A 13,817-nucleotide genomic window follows, 5' to 3' on the forward strand; every position below is an offset into this window, starting at 1 on the left:
ATCCTTTTAATGTGCTGTTGGATTCTGCTTGCTAGTATTTTGTTGAGGATTTTTGCATCTATGTTCATAGTGATATTGGCCTGTAGTTTTCTTTCTTTGTAACATCTTTGTCTGGTTTTGGTATCAGGGTGATGGTGGCTTCGTAGAATGAGTTTGGGAGTGTTCCTCCCTCTGATGTAGGGATTTTTGTGGTGGAAAAATGTGGTAACAAGCATGAGCTATAATGTTATAGTTGTACCTCTGGTAAGTCACTGCTATTTTTATGACCAGATGAACCAAACATAAGTCATAATGAACAATATACTCAATCAAACGAAATCAAGACCCAACTCAAGTGTCACCTCCTTGGTGAAGCCTGACTTATTTCCCAATGGCTCTCTTTTCTTTGCTTTCAAAACATTTGGCTGATCATGCTTTCTGTCATGTCACATATTACATCTCATTTATTTATATGGCTATCTCATTCACCACAGCACGACATTCAAGAGGATAGGCACAGTCTTGTTCAACTCTGTACCACCAGTGTCTAGAACAACGCTTGGCACGGAGCAGGTCTCAGTGGATGTTTACTGGATTAGCTAAATAAGAAAATTCGTCTAGTTGCTCTTAATTCCTTTGATTTCTCTCTACAGCCCTAGATGAACCCAATCATTTTCATGTATGAACCCATCTATTTTATGCACCATGTAGCTAAACATTAAGATCTCAAACAATGAGATCTCAACATTGCTGAGCAATCTTATTCTTTCATTCTTAGATTATGATCTGGTCTCGTACTTTTAAGATAATGGAAGTCATTACAAAATCTAGAAACTACTTGCATCCATAATCCATTTCTTTTTTTCCTGTTGCAACAGTAGTGTCTTTCCTCCTTTCAAATGTTAGATTCAAATGTTATATTCAAATGTTATATTCAAATGTTATACTGTAAGGCTTAGTCCTGGGATGTCTTTTTCACAGATGGCCTCACTTCACAGATGCAATCATTTCCCTGATTTTAAATACCATCTACAGTCATATTTTTATTTCTAACCTAGGCCTCTGGTCTATATTCCATACTAGAATATCCAACTGCCTATGGTATATCCACTTGGATGTTTCATTGGTATGACAAACTGAACATGACTAAAATTAACTCATAATCTTCTCCTTACCCCAAACCTACTTCTCCTGTGTCTCTCCTCCCACTGTTACCATTATGTTCTCATTATGACGTACAAGCCAAAAACCAGACACACACTTGTGATTTCCTTCACTTTTCATTAATTTGAATGCCTTCTACAATACACGCCAGACACTGTTTGAGGTAATGGGGCTATAGCAGTGACTAAAACAAAACTCCTGTGCTCATGGAGCATGAGTTGGGAGTAGAGGGAGGCAAACAGATAAACAAAAAACTCAAATATATATATACAGCATATATCAGGTGGTCATGGAATGGGAGAGGGCAGTTACCATCGTATACAGTGAGTGGGGAAGGATCTGACTGATTAATAGAGACCTAAAGGAAGTGAGAAAGAAAGGATATAAACATTTGGAGAAAGAACATTCCAAGTATAGGAAATTATAAGTTCAGAGACCCCAAGGCAGGAACATTCGTGCAATATGTGAGGGGGGCCACTGAGGATGGAGCAGAGTGAGCATGGAGGAAAGTGGTAGAAAATAAGACAGAAGCCAGATCATACACGGCCTTATATGCCTTATATTCTCTTTTAAGAACTCTAGCTTCTGTTGAGTGAAATAAGAAGGCATTTAGTGATATGGACAAAGGGTGACAGGTGCCTTAAGTTTAAAAACATCGCTCTGGCTGTTCTTGTGAGGATAGACCATAGGAGTTAAGGGTATAAGCAGAGAAATCAGCTAGAAGATAAATGCAATAAACCAGATGAGATGATAGCAGCCTGGAACCTTCAATGCCTTTTAATACATTACAATCCATATTCCCCCACATGATCTGGCTTTTGCCTATTTCTCTGAACTCATTTTATCCCACCCCCATTTAAATATTATCTCACAGGTTACTCATCTTTGGTTCCTCAAACTTGCCCACCTTAGGGGCTCTGCACATGCTGTTGCTCCATCTGACTTCAACTCTCACCTGCCCAACTAACACCTATTCTTTGGTCATAGCTCAAAGGTTACTTCTGGGGAACATGGTATCCAATATAAATTAGGTGCTCTCCCAGCTCTTGTTATACTCAGAGCACTCTCCATGATTTTTTCTTTTCATGATGCTTAAAATATTCACAATTTATTTAACGTTTATCTCCCCTACTAGACTACGATCCATGGAAATAGTTCTGGTTTTGTTCACCATGGTATAGTTATTGCCTATCAGAATGAAAGGCACTTAGTGGGCCCTTGATGAATATTTGCTGAGTAAATGAATGGATGACTGCACAAGTATATTTATTATTTGAAAAAAATTATCTAGCTTGATCACCTATAATATTCTGCAGATAATGCTCTGAATAACATCAGGTTTTTGAAAAATCAACTTTGTCATCAAAGGAAGAGAAATATCCATCAGTGAAATTCAGAAGAATGAAAGCAATTCCAAAAGGAGTTCTTAAAATATTTCGAACACACCATCAAATGAGTAAGTGTGTAAATAACCTCCCAGGGAAACTGTTTGAATCATGCAAACAGTTATGGGAACACCTTATGGGAACATCTTGTATTAGGGGGGCCATATATTTGGCATAAACATAAAAACATTTTTAATGGTTGCACAACAATGTGAATATACTTAATACCACTGAAGTTAAAAATAGTTAAAATGGTAAATGTTATGTTATGTATATGTGACAATAAAATGAAACATTTTAAAAGCATTTCTTACAAGCTGACTAGTATAATTATGAAAGATACATTATCTCAGGATATCTGAATAACAGCCCAGTTTTAACTCATTTATTAACTTGTCTTAGTGAATGACAAGTCACTTAAACTTTCCTTGCCTCAATTTCCTCATCAGTGAAATAAGGATAACAGATGCCCTAACCCAGGGGTCTCTGTGAAGAGGAAATTAAGAAAGTGACAATGATAGGAAAAACAACCTTTACTATGCAAAGAAGGATACTGTTACTATCAGATACTGCAAGTTCATTACTGGGCTATTAATATTTTAACATGAATTTATGAGAATTAGTAATTTATTTTAAATATTATTATTAATTAAGCAATGGTTTTCAGTAACCAACTCACTGACACTCTCCCAGTATAGTATAGTATAGTTTACAAATTACTGTAAAGAGGTGATTGGTAACACTTAGCAATTGGTTTCCATATATACACTACTAAAAAAAAAATACTGAACTAAGCATCCATTATTGGCAAAGTGAAAACACTAATGAAGTTGATCATTGGTAACATGCATCACCACAAACTATTTTTACTCACAAACTAATATAGAAAGATGATCTTAAGTGTGATATTAGAAGCAAAAAATCTAACAGATGAGGGTCTTTCAGTAATTAAAACAGCATAGCCGCAACTGACCAGAATTTAAATGTATACGTTAGAACAAATAGGCAAAAGACAACAAACAAGGCTTTAAGAGAAATTTAGCATGTCTTTCTCCTTTGAAAGGCTCTATCAGTCCAATCTCTTATATTTTCTAGTGACACTATTCAATAATACCAATTTATAAAATTTAGAACATAACCCTGATATACTTAAGAATATTCCAATCATAATGTGTTGAATGATATGCATAACTTTATTAAAGGAAGAAAATGTATTTTAGAAAAGATTTTGACGTCAAGAAAATGAACTGTGTTTGATTTTTAGGTAACAGAAGTAAATCTGGAACCGCTTTTTCTTTTCTTTTCTTTTGTTAGAGGGGTCAAATTTGTAGTTACCATTATATATTAAAGATTAACATTTCTTATGTTTTCAATTACAGATACTTTGAGTAGTTATTAAAATCAATACAAGATACTTCAGTGTGATTATATTAAAAACTGCTGCCATAAATGTTAGCACTGCAAGTAATTCTACCTAGTGAATATAATGTAAAACAATTCTGTATTAAAATCAGATATAATTATTTACAACTCCTTGAAATAAGCCTTTCCCCTGTAACCTGTACTCTTGTCATTTCCTATTATAGAATTAGGGACTGACAAAACATTAGAAAGTTTTTATTAACAGAAATAGAAGCATTAATCCTAGAGAAATTTGTATATTAATTTGGAAGAATGTGAAGAATAGACAAGTTAAGACTGTTGGTTAAGAAAGGCATATATTTTCATGACTAGAAATCATTTTAGCCAAGTTACACAGGTACAAGACATTCTTTCAGAGATACCGTTTCTACTCCAGTTATGAAAACTAAATACTTACACAACTTTGCTATATATACTCTTTCCACAAATAAGCTGCCTGAGAATTCAGGTTCTCTTTTCCCAGCCCCTTTTCTTTTTCTAAAGGGAAGGGATACTTCTCCCTTTCCCTGCAAACAAGGGAGAAGTAGAAACATTGGTATCTGTGATGGGAAAGTGAATGGTTCTAATACAAGTAAGGCTGTTTCCATTTCTTTACCTTTATCAAATTGGAAAGATCTGATTGAGTTGTCATTTGATAATTAAACATATTTTTGATGCTAGTTTGCCATGTAATTTTTGGCACATGGTATGGAAGAAACTCAAATAATTGAGTTTAATTGCTTGGATAGATAAAAATCTGCCCTAGGAATATTATTTGAACTTTTAATCAGCCACATTCTCAGTTTATCAGAAGTTATTTTCTTTAAAATCCTAAACTGTTTTTTAAAATTCTTATGTCTCAGGGGTTAGGTGTTTCTTTTTGTGATTGAAACTATGTTCATTTATTCAGCTGTAAGTTTGGTTAATTTGAACAAAATTACAAAGCTTCATGTTAAAGTGTGTTTCCAAGAATTTGTTCCAATAAATGCAAAATGAGTCTCAGGTAAGTGTAGAAAAGCATTACACTTAGTCACATTCAAAGCTATGAAGTACTAGAACACAGAAATAATAGCTTTAGTAACGACTTTTTTACTGTTTTACATTATAATGAGAATCTAGTTTCCTAAAAGAATATTATTTCTGTGTAGTATCACTCATTCTCTTTAATTAAGTCTTATAAAAAAACTTTCAATATTCTTCTGAATTTACAGAAAGATTTTTTCCCTAACCCAACAGATCACAGGAAGAAGCCGACCTTAAAAATGCCTGGAATTTCAACTGACTTTGCATTGTGTGACAGGGATAATGAACAGGTCCTTGATTACTATCAGTTTTTTCAGTGAATTCCTAGAGTCTATTTAAGAAGACCTATTACTTCCAAGTAAAGAGTTTGAAAACAACTATCTCATGCCATGCAGCTTTCCAGTGAAAAGGACCATATATCACTCCCCTGCTTCAAATCCATCTGAAGAGTTGCTTCTTTCAGGAGGCCAATCATGAGCCTCCTAGGCCTTGACAATGAAAAAGACAAGGGTTGGAGTGCTCCTGAAATCTACTCAACTAATGCTAATTAAAATTACCTCCAATAATGCAAATTTCAAAAACTAGACATTCTCTCAATGGAATAATACATTTAGGGCCCTAGAAAACTACTTTGTTAACTTATTTGTACCACTGGGACACGGTGGTATATGCCTGTAATCATAACTACTCAGGAGGCTGAGGCCTGAGATAACCTGAACTCAAGAATCTTAAATTTCCTGCAGATTGCTTATTCATGAACAGTTCTATGTTGTTATATCCCTTGCCTATCAGTATGCCTAGGAGAGCTAAATTAACACAGCTCAGAAATGGATAAATACCATTATTGTAATACTACTAAGCCAAAAAAAATTAGAAGTACATTCAAGTCTTTCTTCATTCAGTAGGTCCTGACAAAGTGGAATAAGACTTGTAGGAAAGAAGAACAAAGAAATACAGGAACTATGGATGGTAGAATTTTCCCGAAGTCATTCTGCTTGACTCCTTCAATTTAAAAAGATAAAATAATATCACAATCTAATACCTATTCGTTTACAATGTGCCAGTCACTATCCTAAGCGCTTTATATTCATCAACTCACTTAATCCCCACAAAACTCCTAAGATATGGGTACTATTATTTTCCTTACCTGAGGAGAAAAATGAGTTATAGAAACAACTTATACAGGGCAGCACAGGTGATCAGTATCAATCCAGATAGTGTAACTCCATAGTCTGTGCTTCTAACTTTTATTGCTAATTTTTAATGTGTTGTTTTCTTTTCTCTAGCCAGAATATGGTTTTTAAACTGTTCCTCAGAGCCCTGGGATCCCATGAGAATGCTTCTGGGGCCACTAAGTAGAAGAAAGCAGATGGGACTCCGGGCACTTCACCCAACCAAAGCAACTTCACTACATCTGTTTAAATATTGAGGATACAATTAAACTTTTCAAAGTAATAATTAAAAAAAAATTTTCATGCTAAAAGTAAAACGTGAAAAATCACAATATCAAGACTATACTCTTCATAAGTCAGGATCTATGTCTAAAAGTATCTCACATGTTTGCCATTCAGTAAATATTAACTTGATAAATTGAAACTGTATGGCAGTACTGTGCTCATCAGAAAAACTTAATACTCAGTTGTACCATTAAATCAGAGAAAATCTTGAATATCAATATAATTAAATTGAATAATAACAACGATATTAAATCACACTCAGATTGGTGCTTCTTAAGTTTTTAATCACAAGCTATCAAACAATTTCATCATCTTAAGGCTACTGATGGGTTAAGCATAACCCATTCTCACAAAGAAAAAATAGGTATGTTTTCATATCCATATTGTTAACAATATATCAATAATTACACTGCCTGATGTACTAAAGACCACTCATATTTTTAGAATTATTGAATTAATAAAAGGAATTATATTAAAATACAAATTATCAGATTTTTTTAAATAATATTTTCTGAAGTTCATGAATTATCTTCAGTTTCACAGAAGTCACAGAAGTCACTCGAAAAAACAGCATAACTGAGGAAACAGTATCTAAAAACATTATTTTAAAAAATCTACTCTATTAACTATCTTTTACACTTTTCATCTGTGGACCTAAGAACTTACATGGTGTTCATGAAACAGAATAACATAGGCTACTGCCACCATTTTATATTCCCTCCTATGGTGAATTTTCAACTTGAGAGCTGACATCTAAAGCAATTAAAAATCACAGATGCTTTCAGAAAATAAAACTGAAGTACTAGCTTTTCTAATTCTGGATTTGGATTAAAAGTCAAAAGCAGCAAAAATTGAAACTAATTTTTTCTCTTCTCCAACTTGATTGGAGAGTTTTATTTTAGAAAAAGTACAGTTTCCAACAAGATACAGACATAAAATAATATCCACTGCTTAAAATATTTTGCTAAAATTTTCATGAAAGTTTTTTCTTACTTTATGATATTATCAGAAAATTACAAACTATCACCCTAACAAACCTCACCCTCATGGCTATATCTCAGTTGAAATGAAACATGTAAAGATGAAATATATTAAGAGAGAAGGTCAGCATTAGACATACCTATTGTAATAAAATTGCTTTGAACAGAAGCAAAAACTAATAAATGAAGTTTCTTACACCTTAAACATACACAAAAAAGTTCAACAAATGCCAAATCTAGCTCAACATAGCTGATTAGAAGATTTCATTTTAATACTTGTTTTTGAGAAATTGAGTTAATCATAAGGAGACAACACTAAATAGACTATAACAAAGGCACAGGAAACGAGAATGTAATATTGCCCTAGAAGGAATTTAGTTTGAATGTAAGCTAGAGACTACCATGAATGATTAGCAAGAACACTAACTCTTGTTCTAATAGACTCAAATTTTTTATGCTTATGCTATTAAAACTTTTTGAAAATCCTAGTCTTAATCCTTATGAAAAAGCACCAAGACTGGTTTTCCATACTACAATGTTAAAAAAAAAAACAAAACCCAAAAGACCTCAAGAATATCAAGCCTCCAGAACCAAAGTAATTTTGGTAGTGCAAGGATAAGTAGTTGTATAACAATTAATATGATTGGTGATATGAGAAAGGGTTTTCTGATACTGATGTAACCACCGATTATATAAAACATTTTTCAGAGGTGGTGCTGAAGATGATTTTTCAGTGATTAGGCAGGGTAGTCCAACAGATATACAAACAAAATTACAATATGTCTGCCCTGTTCCTACTCTGAAAGCTCAGCACCCATGCACTTTACTTTGTTATCTAAATAACTGCCAGGATAACAGTATGTTTTGGCTTGCTCTTCTCAGATGAGTTCCCTTTCTCCTCTTCCGGAAAATAAAGACAAAATATTTTAAAATTTAATTGTCTAACTAGTGCTAGGATCCTAGAAAAAAATTTTGGATAAAGTAATTCACATTAAAGTATAAGCAATATTACTCATCAAAGAAAGTTTATAAAGGAATAGTTTATTAACCTATACAGTATCTGCTTCAGCAGATAGGCTATTTCCTGAGTGGCTCAACTCTAAACCAAGACATCAGGAATTAATCAATTATACATCCCAGTGCATGTCTAAGAAAAGTTGCCAACTCCTGGTCAAGAGTTATGACAGTTAAATTTCTAGTTTTTCAAGAATGCTATAAAGACAATGGTTCATTTAGGAAACAACTGGATTAATGACTATGTACAAAGGATTTATTTTGAATTTTGGATGATAAAGAGTCCTATACTTTTCTCAGATAGTCAAGATTTGCAATAGTGTCCTTATCAATCCATATCTGTATTTAATTTATATCTTTGGAGGGTGCCTCCTGGGCACAGGAGATTCAATATTAAAATATAGAGAACAGAATACTGCAGATTTAAAAATAGAAATTCAGAATTGCACACACACACAAAAAAAAAGGAAAGAAAGAAAAAAAAGACTTCCAAAAGAAGGTTAAAATTCAAATATCAAAATAGTATACCATTATTTTGGGCTTTTTGAAATACAGAATTTTATTTGTAAAAGGAGAATAAAATAACCAGCTCTAATTTTATGCACAGTAACAGTGATATTAAAGTATACATGGATCTTGTTACTTCACAATCAATCAAAGACATAAATATTTCACAAGTAAAACTGGAAGAAGGTACAGACAGAGCAGGAAGAAAAGGGAAGCTCTATGGAGAGACAAAGGGAAAAAAAGGGCAGTGATCTGTTATATCCCCAAACTGAAAGAGTCTTAAGGGAAAGTGATCTGTTAAAAATATGTATACAAAAGGTTCATAAAATTTTCTAATTTTTACAAATCTTAATTTCACATTAAGGTAAAAAAAAGATTTAAAATTAATTTTATTTAGAGTTAGAACACTGGTGACCATAAAATAATCATTCTCTGAAACTCCCACCAATGCCTAAAGAAAGCAAGAGACTTCATATAAAGGAGAGATCTTACTAGCTTTATTTTCTTCTCAGAGAGCCTAGGTTTTCTGTTTGGAATTATATTTTTTGTATGAACTTATATTTAATCTTCTACTTTATGATAATCAATCACATGCCACCTAACCGAGAATCATGATAAGATATTCTTAGAATGAATGATTCAAATGTGTATGCTTAAATCTTCCATGAAAACACAAACTCTCCAAACACATATAATACTCATATTCTGACAAGTAAAACCCAACTCTATTCCTCTTGTATTATTGATTACCATAAAACATATGAGTTTCACTTTGTTTGGAAAGACCTACCTGAATAGCTGAGTTCATGAAACACGTATTTCCCAAGTTACTTAGGCCACAGAGGCCGGGCTGTTCATTGTTTCTTCCAGGTTCTGAATAATCATAGTTCTTATAAGCAGTATATGATGGGAGACAATAATTTGAGTTTTTCACACTGGAAGAAAACAAAAAATCTTTTTCATAATTCAGCCAATTATCATCATATAGTTATAACGAACAGAGTACTTTAAACCTATTTGAGATACGTGGTCAGTCATAAAGCACTTAACTCAGGTACTTTTAACATGAACCTAAATCAAAATAACCCCCTTAATTAATATACTCCTCATTCAATCAAGAAAATCACGGCATCATATACCACACCAACCAATACAAACCACATTATGTCTTTCTACCCTTGATTAACTGGAGCAGCTTCACAGCTTGCTCCATTCTTCATTGCTCCATCAAATGTAAAACATTCAGATTTTAAACACCACCCGCAGCAATAAATCATCTCACTGATGTCCCTTTTACATCCTGCTACTGTAATAGAGTGAGAACAGTAGAAGCAGGAAGAGTTGTGCTTTAGTTACAGGTGAGAGCAGAGATTTCCAGGGCCTTTGTGACATCACTGTTCTGATGCATTGAAGATTCTATTTATAGTATTCTACGCTAGACCAGCAAAATCTGGTATTCAAATGCAGAAAACAGCCTGGGGTGATCAGCAATGCAAAAATGAAATGATTCGAAGCGAGTACACACTTCAGTATTATTATTATTATGGAAAGAATCTTCTAGTTTGTCAGATTAATGCAGTTTATTTAACTAGGTAAATACAACCTCAGGGTAATTTGTACTACGAGTATAATAAATATTAATCTTAAAAAAAACCCTACATAATATTCAACCTTAGAGAATCAGGGTAATTTTACAAAGAACTAAGAGAAGTCAATAAGTTAGATCCCTCTTTCTTTTTACATGTAACTAAAAAAAATTTTGTGGAAAAGGATAGATTCTTCCTTAATTTTTAATAGGTTATCTTATAAGATATTTATGATGGATGCTTTGGATATAATTCAAAAGCATACTTTCAATCATAATTTTTTTTATTCACTAGAACAAACCTGAACAAGAATCAAGGTTATTTGCTAAAAGCAAATAATGATGTAAATAAATGAATACAGTGTTACAAATAAACATGGTAAATCAGTTAACTCTGACAGTCTCAATTGGCTATAATTTATCCCTGGTATTATTTTTTTTTAAGTTTTTACTTATAATTTCAAATACTTCCTATTGTAGCTTCTATACTCTCACTTTATAACAGTTAAAATGAACTGTACTACTGCTTGTTCTAACAAAGCCTTTAGTAAACATACACACCCTAACAAACCAACAGGTAAAACACACGAAACCATATCAACCAAAATTTACGCACACAATGCTATCCCACTAATATTTTTGTATTTTTAAGAAAACACCCCCCTTCATCACAAATAAAAGATCAACTCTCAGACTGAAAAACCAAGCTATCGCAAAGTTAAACAAAAAGAGCAGGCTCCAAAGAAGTGCAACCTTGAGCAATTCATAGACTTGTAGCTATTTACTTGTTTTAAACTTAAAGAAAAAAAAAAAGGGTTCAAGCATCTTTTGGATTTTGCAGATCACTAGCCTTATAACTCATATTTTATTTTAGATTAGCAGTAACAAAGTTCAAGGCACCTATCAGCAATTCCATATATAGTCACTCAGTGACTGGATTCTTGAATCTAACTTTGAGGACATGTAACAAGAAACTGAATCCTGGTTTTCCTTTTACCCCTTTAAGAAATGCTTAGGGGGCTTCCCTGGTGGCGCAGTGGTTGAGAGTCTGCCTGCCAATGCAGGGACACGGGTTCGAGCCCTGGTCTGGGAGGATCCCACATGCCGCGGAGCAACTGGGCCCGTGAGCCACAACTACTGAGCCTGGGCGTCTGGAGCCTGTGCTCCGCAACAATAGAGGCCGCGATAGAGAGAGGCCCGCGCGTCGCGATGAAGAGTGGCCCCCGCTTGCCGTAACTAGAGAAAGCCCTCGCACAGAAACGAAGACCCAACACAGCCAAAAATAAATGAATAATAATTAAAAAAAAAAAGTTAAAAAAAAAGAAGTGCTTAAAATCAAGGTCTGCTATATATTACAAAAATGCAAGGCCTACACATTTTCAACATGTTAAAAAAAACCCATATGTATCAGCTGTAAAATTATAATAAAACTTAAGTCAGAGTACAGAGGGAAAGTATGCCCAAATATATGCTCATGCATACACCCACACCCACACCAACACCCATGCAAGTGATCCGAATCCTTAAAGGATATCTATATTTTAGTTTAAGTGACAGGATAAGTATAAACCTTGGCCAAAGAGTAAGATGGCAGTCTACATGCTCAATGATAATAAAGAAAACTAACAAATTAAAAATATTTTAATACTATCTTCATTGGTCACTTATAATCCACATCTTATGTGTTCTTTAAATCAAATAAAGTCTGTCGTGGAAAATATCAAAACCAACGGCTCTTTAAACACTTCGACAAAGTACATGTAAACCTAAACCCAAAAGACAGCCTCTGTATCTTTCATTACTACTGCTGCTATTTTTTCTTCTAAAGGTTGTAAGCTAGTCCTTATCCCATAAGGTTATGTTACTTTGCAAAAACAAATAAATTTGCCAGTAATCTTAATGGGAATTTTAATGCTATGCTAGATTAATTCATATTAAATGAATATACGTTTAAAAATATAACATTTTATAGCAAAATCGAGCCCTTATCTTTCTATAAATATTTGAAACTGACTTTTTAAAATTTAATTTTATGTATTTTTATACAGCACGTTATTAGTTATCTATTTTATACATATTACTGTATATATGTCAATCCCAATCTCCCAATTCATCCCACACTCCTCTCCACTTTCCCCCCTTGTTGTCCATACATTTGTTCTCTACTTCTGTGTCTCTATTTCTGCCTTGCAAACTGGTTCACCTGTACCCTTTTTCTAGATTCCACACATATGCGTTAATATACGATACTTGTTTTTCTCTTTCTGACTTACTTCGCTCTGTATGACAGTCTCTAGGTCCATCCACATCTCTACAAATGACCCAATTTTGTTCCTTTTTATGACTGAGTATGACTTTTTATGACTCCATTGTATAGATGTACCACATCTTCTTTATCCACTCATCTGTCGATGGGCATTTAGGTTGCTTTCATGACCTGGCTGTTGTAAATAGTGCTGCAATGAACATTGGGGTGCACGTGTCTTTTTGAATTATGGTTTTCTCAGGGTATATGGCCAGTAGTGGGATTGCTGGGTCATATGGTAATTCTATTTTTAGTTTTTTAAGGAACCTCCATACTGTTCTCCATAGTGGCTGTATCAATTTACATTCCCAACAGTGCAACAGGGTTCCCTTTTCCCCACACCCTCTCCAGCACTTACTGTTTGTAGATTTTCTGATGATGACCATTCTAACTGGTGTGAGGTGATACCTCATTGTAGTTTTGATTTGCATTTCTCTAATAATTAGTGATGTTGAGCAGCTTTTCATGTGCCTCTTGGCCATGTGAATGCCTTCTTTGGAGAGATGTCTATTTAGGTCTTCTGCCCATTTCTTTGATTGGGTTGTTTGTTTTTTGATATTGAGTTGCATGAACTGTTGTATATTTTGGAGCTTAATCCGTTGTTCTTTGATTTGCTTGCAAATATTTTCTCCCATCCTGAGGGTTGTCTTTTCATCTTGCTTATAGTTCCCTTTGCTGTGCAAAAAGCTTTTAAGTTTCATTAGGTCCCATTTGTTTATTTTTGTTTTTATTTCCATTACTCTAGGAGGTGGCTCAAAAAAGATCTTGCTGTGATTTATGTCAAAGAGTGTTCTTCCTATGTTTTCCTCTAAGAGTTTTATAGTGTCCAGTCTTACATTTAGGTCTTTGATCCATTTTGAGTTTATTTTTGTGTATGGTATTAGGGAGGTTCTAAATTCAATCTTTTACATGTAGCTGTCCAGTTTTCCCAGCACCACTTATTGAAGAGGCTGTCTTTTCTCCATTGTATATTCTTGCCTCCTTTATCAAAGATAAGGTGACCATATGTGCGTGGGT

At 33.8% G+C, this 13,817-nt stretch overlaps 1 protein-coding gene across 4 annotated transcripts in view; it reads right to left on the minus strand.

Annotated features, from left to right (window-relative positions):
- USP15 (ubiquitin specific peptidase 15) overlaps positions 1–13,817 on the minus strand; it is a 128,131-nt gene that overhangs the window by 38,432 nt on the left and 75,882 nt on the right. For all 4 annotated transcript variants that reach the window (XM_079936336.1, XM_079936335.1, XM_079936337.1 and 1 more), the window contains one exon: positions 9,701–9,845. In XM_079936336.1, coding sequence (XP_079792462.1) covers positions 9,701–9,845 — 145 coding nt within the window. The remainder of the gene's footprint in view (positions 1–9,700; positions 9,846–13,817) is intronic.

Source organism: Stenella coeruleoalba (assembly GCF_951394435.1).
Source record: "Stenella coeruleoalba genome assembly, chromosome: 11".
Taxonomy (NCBI): Eukaryota; Metazoa; Chordata; class Mammalia; order Artiodactyla; family Delphinidae; genus Stenella; species Stenella coeruleoalba.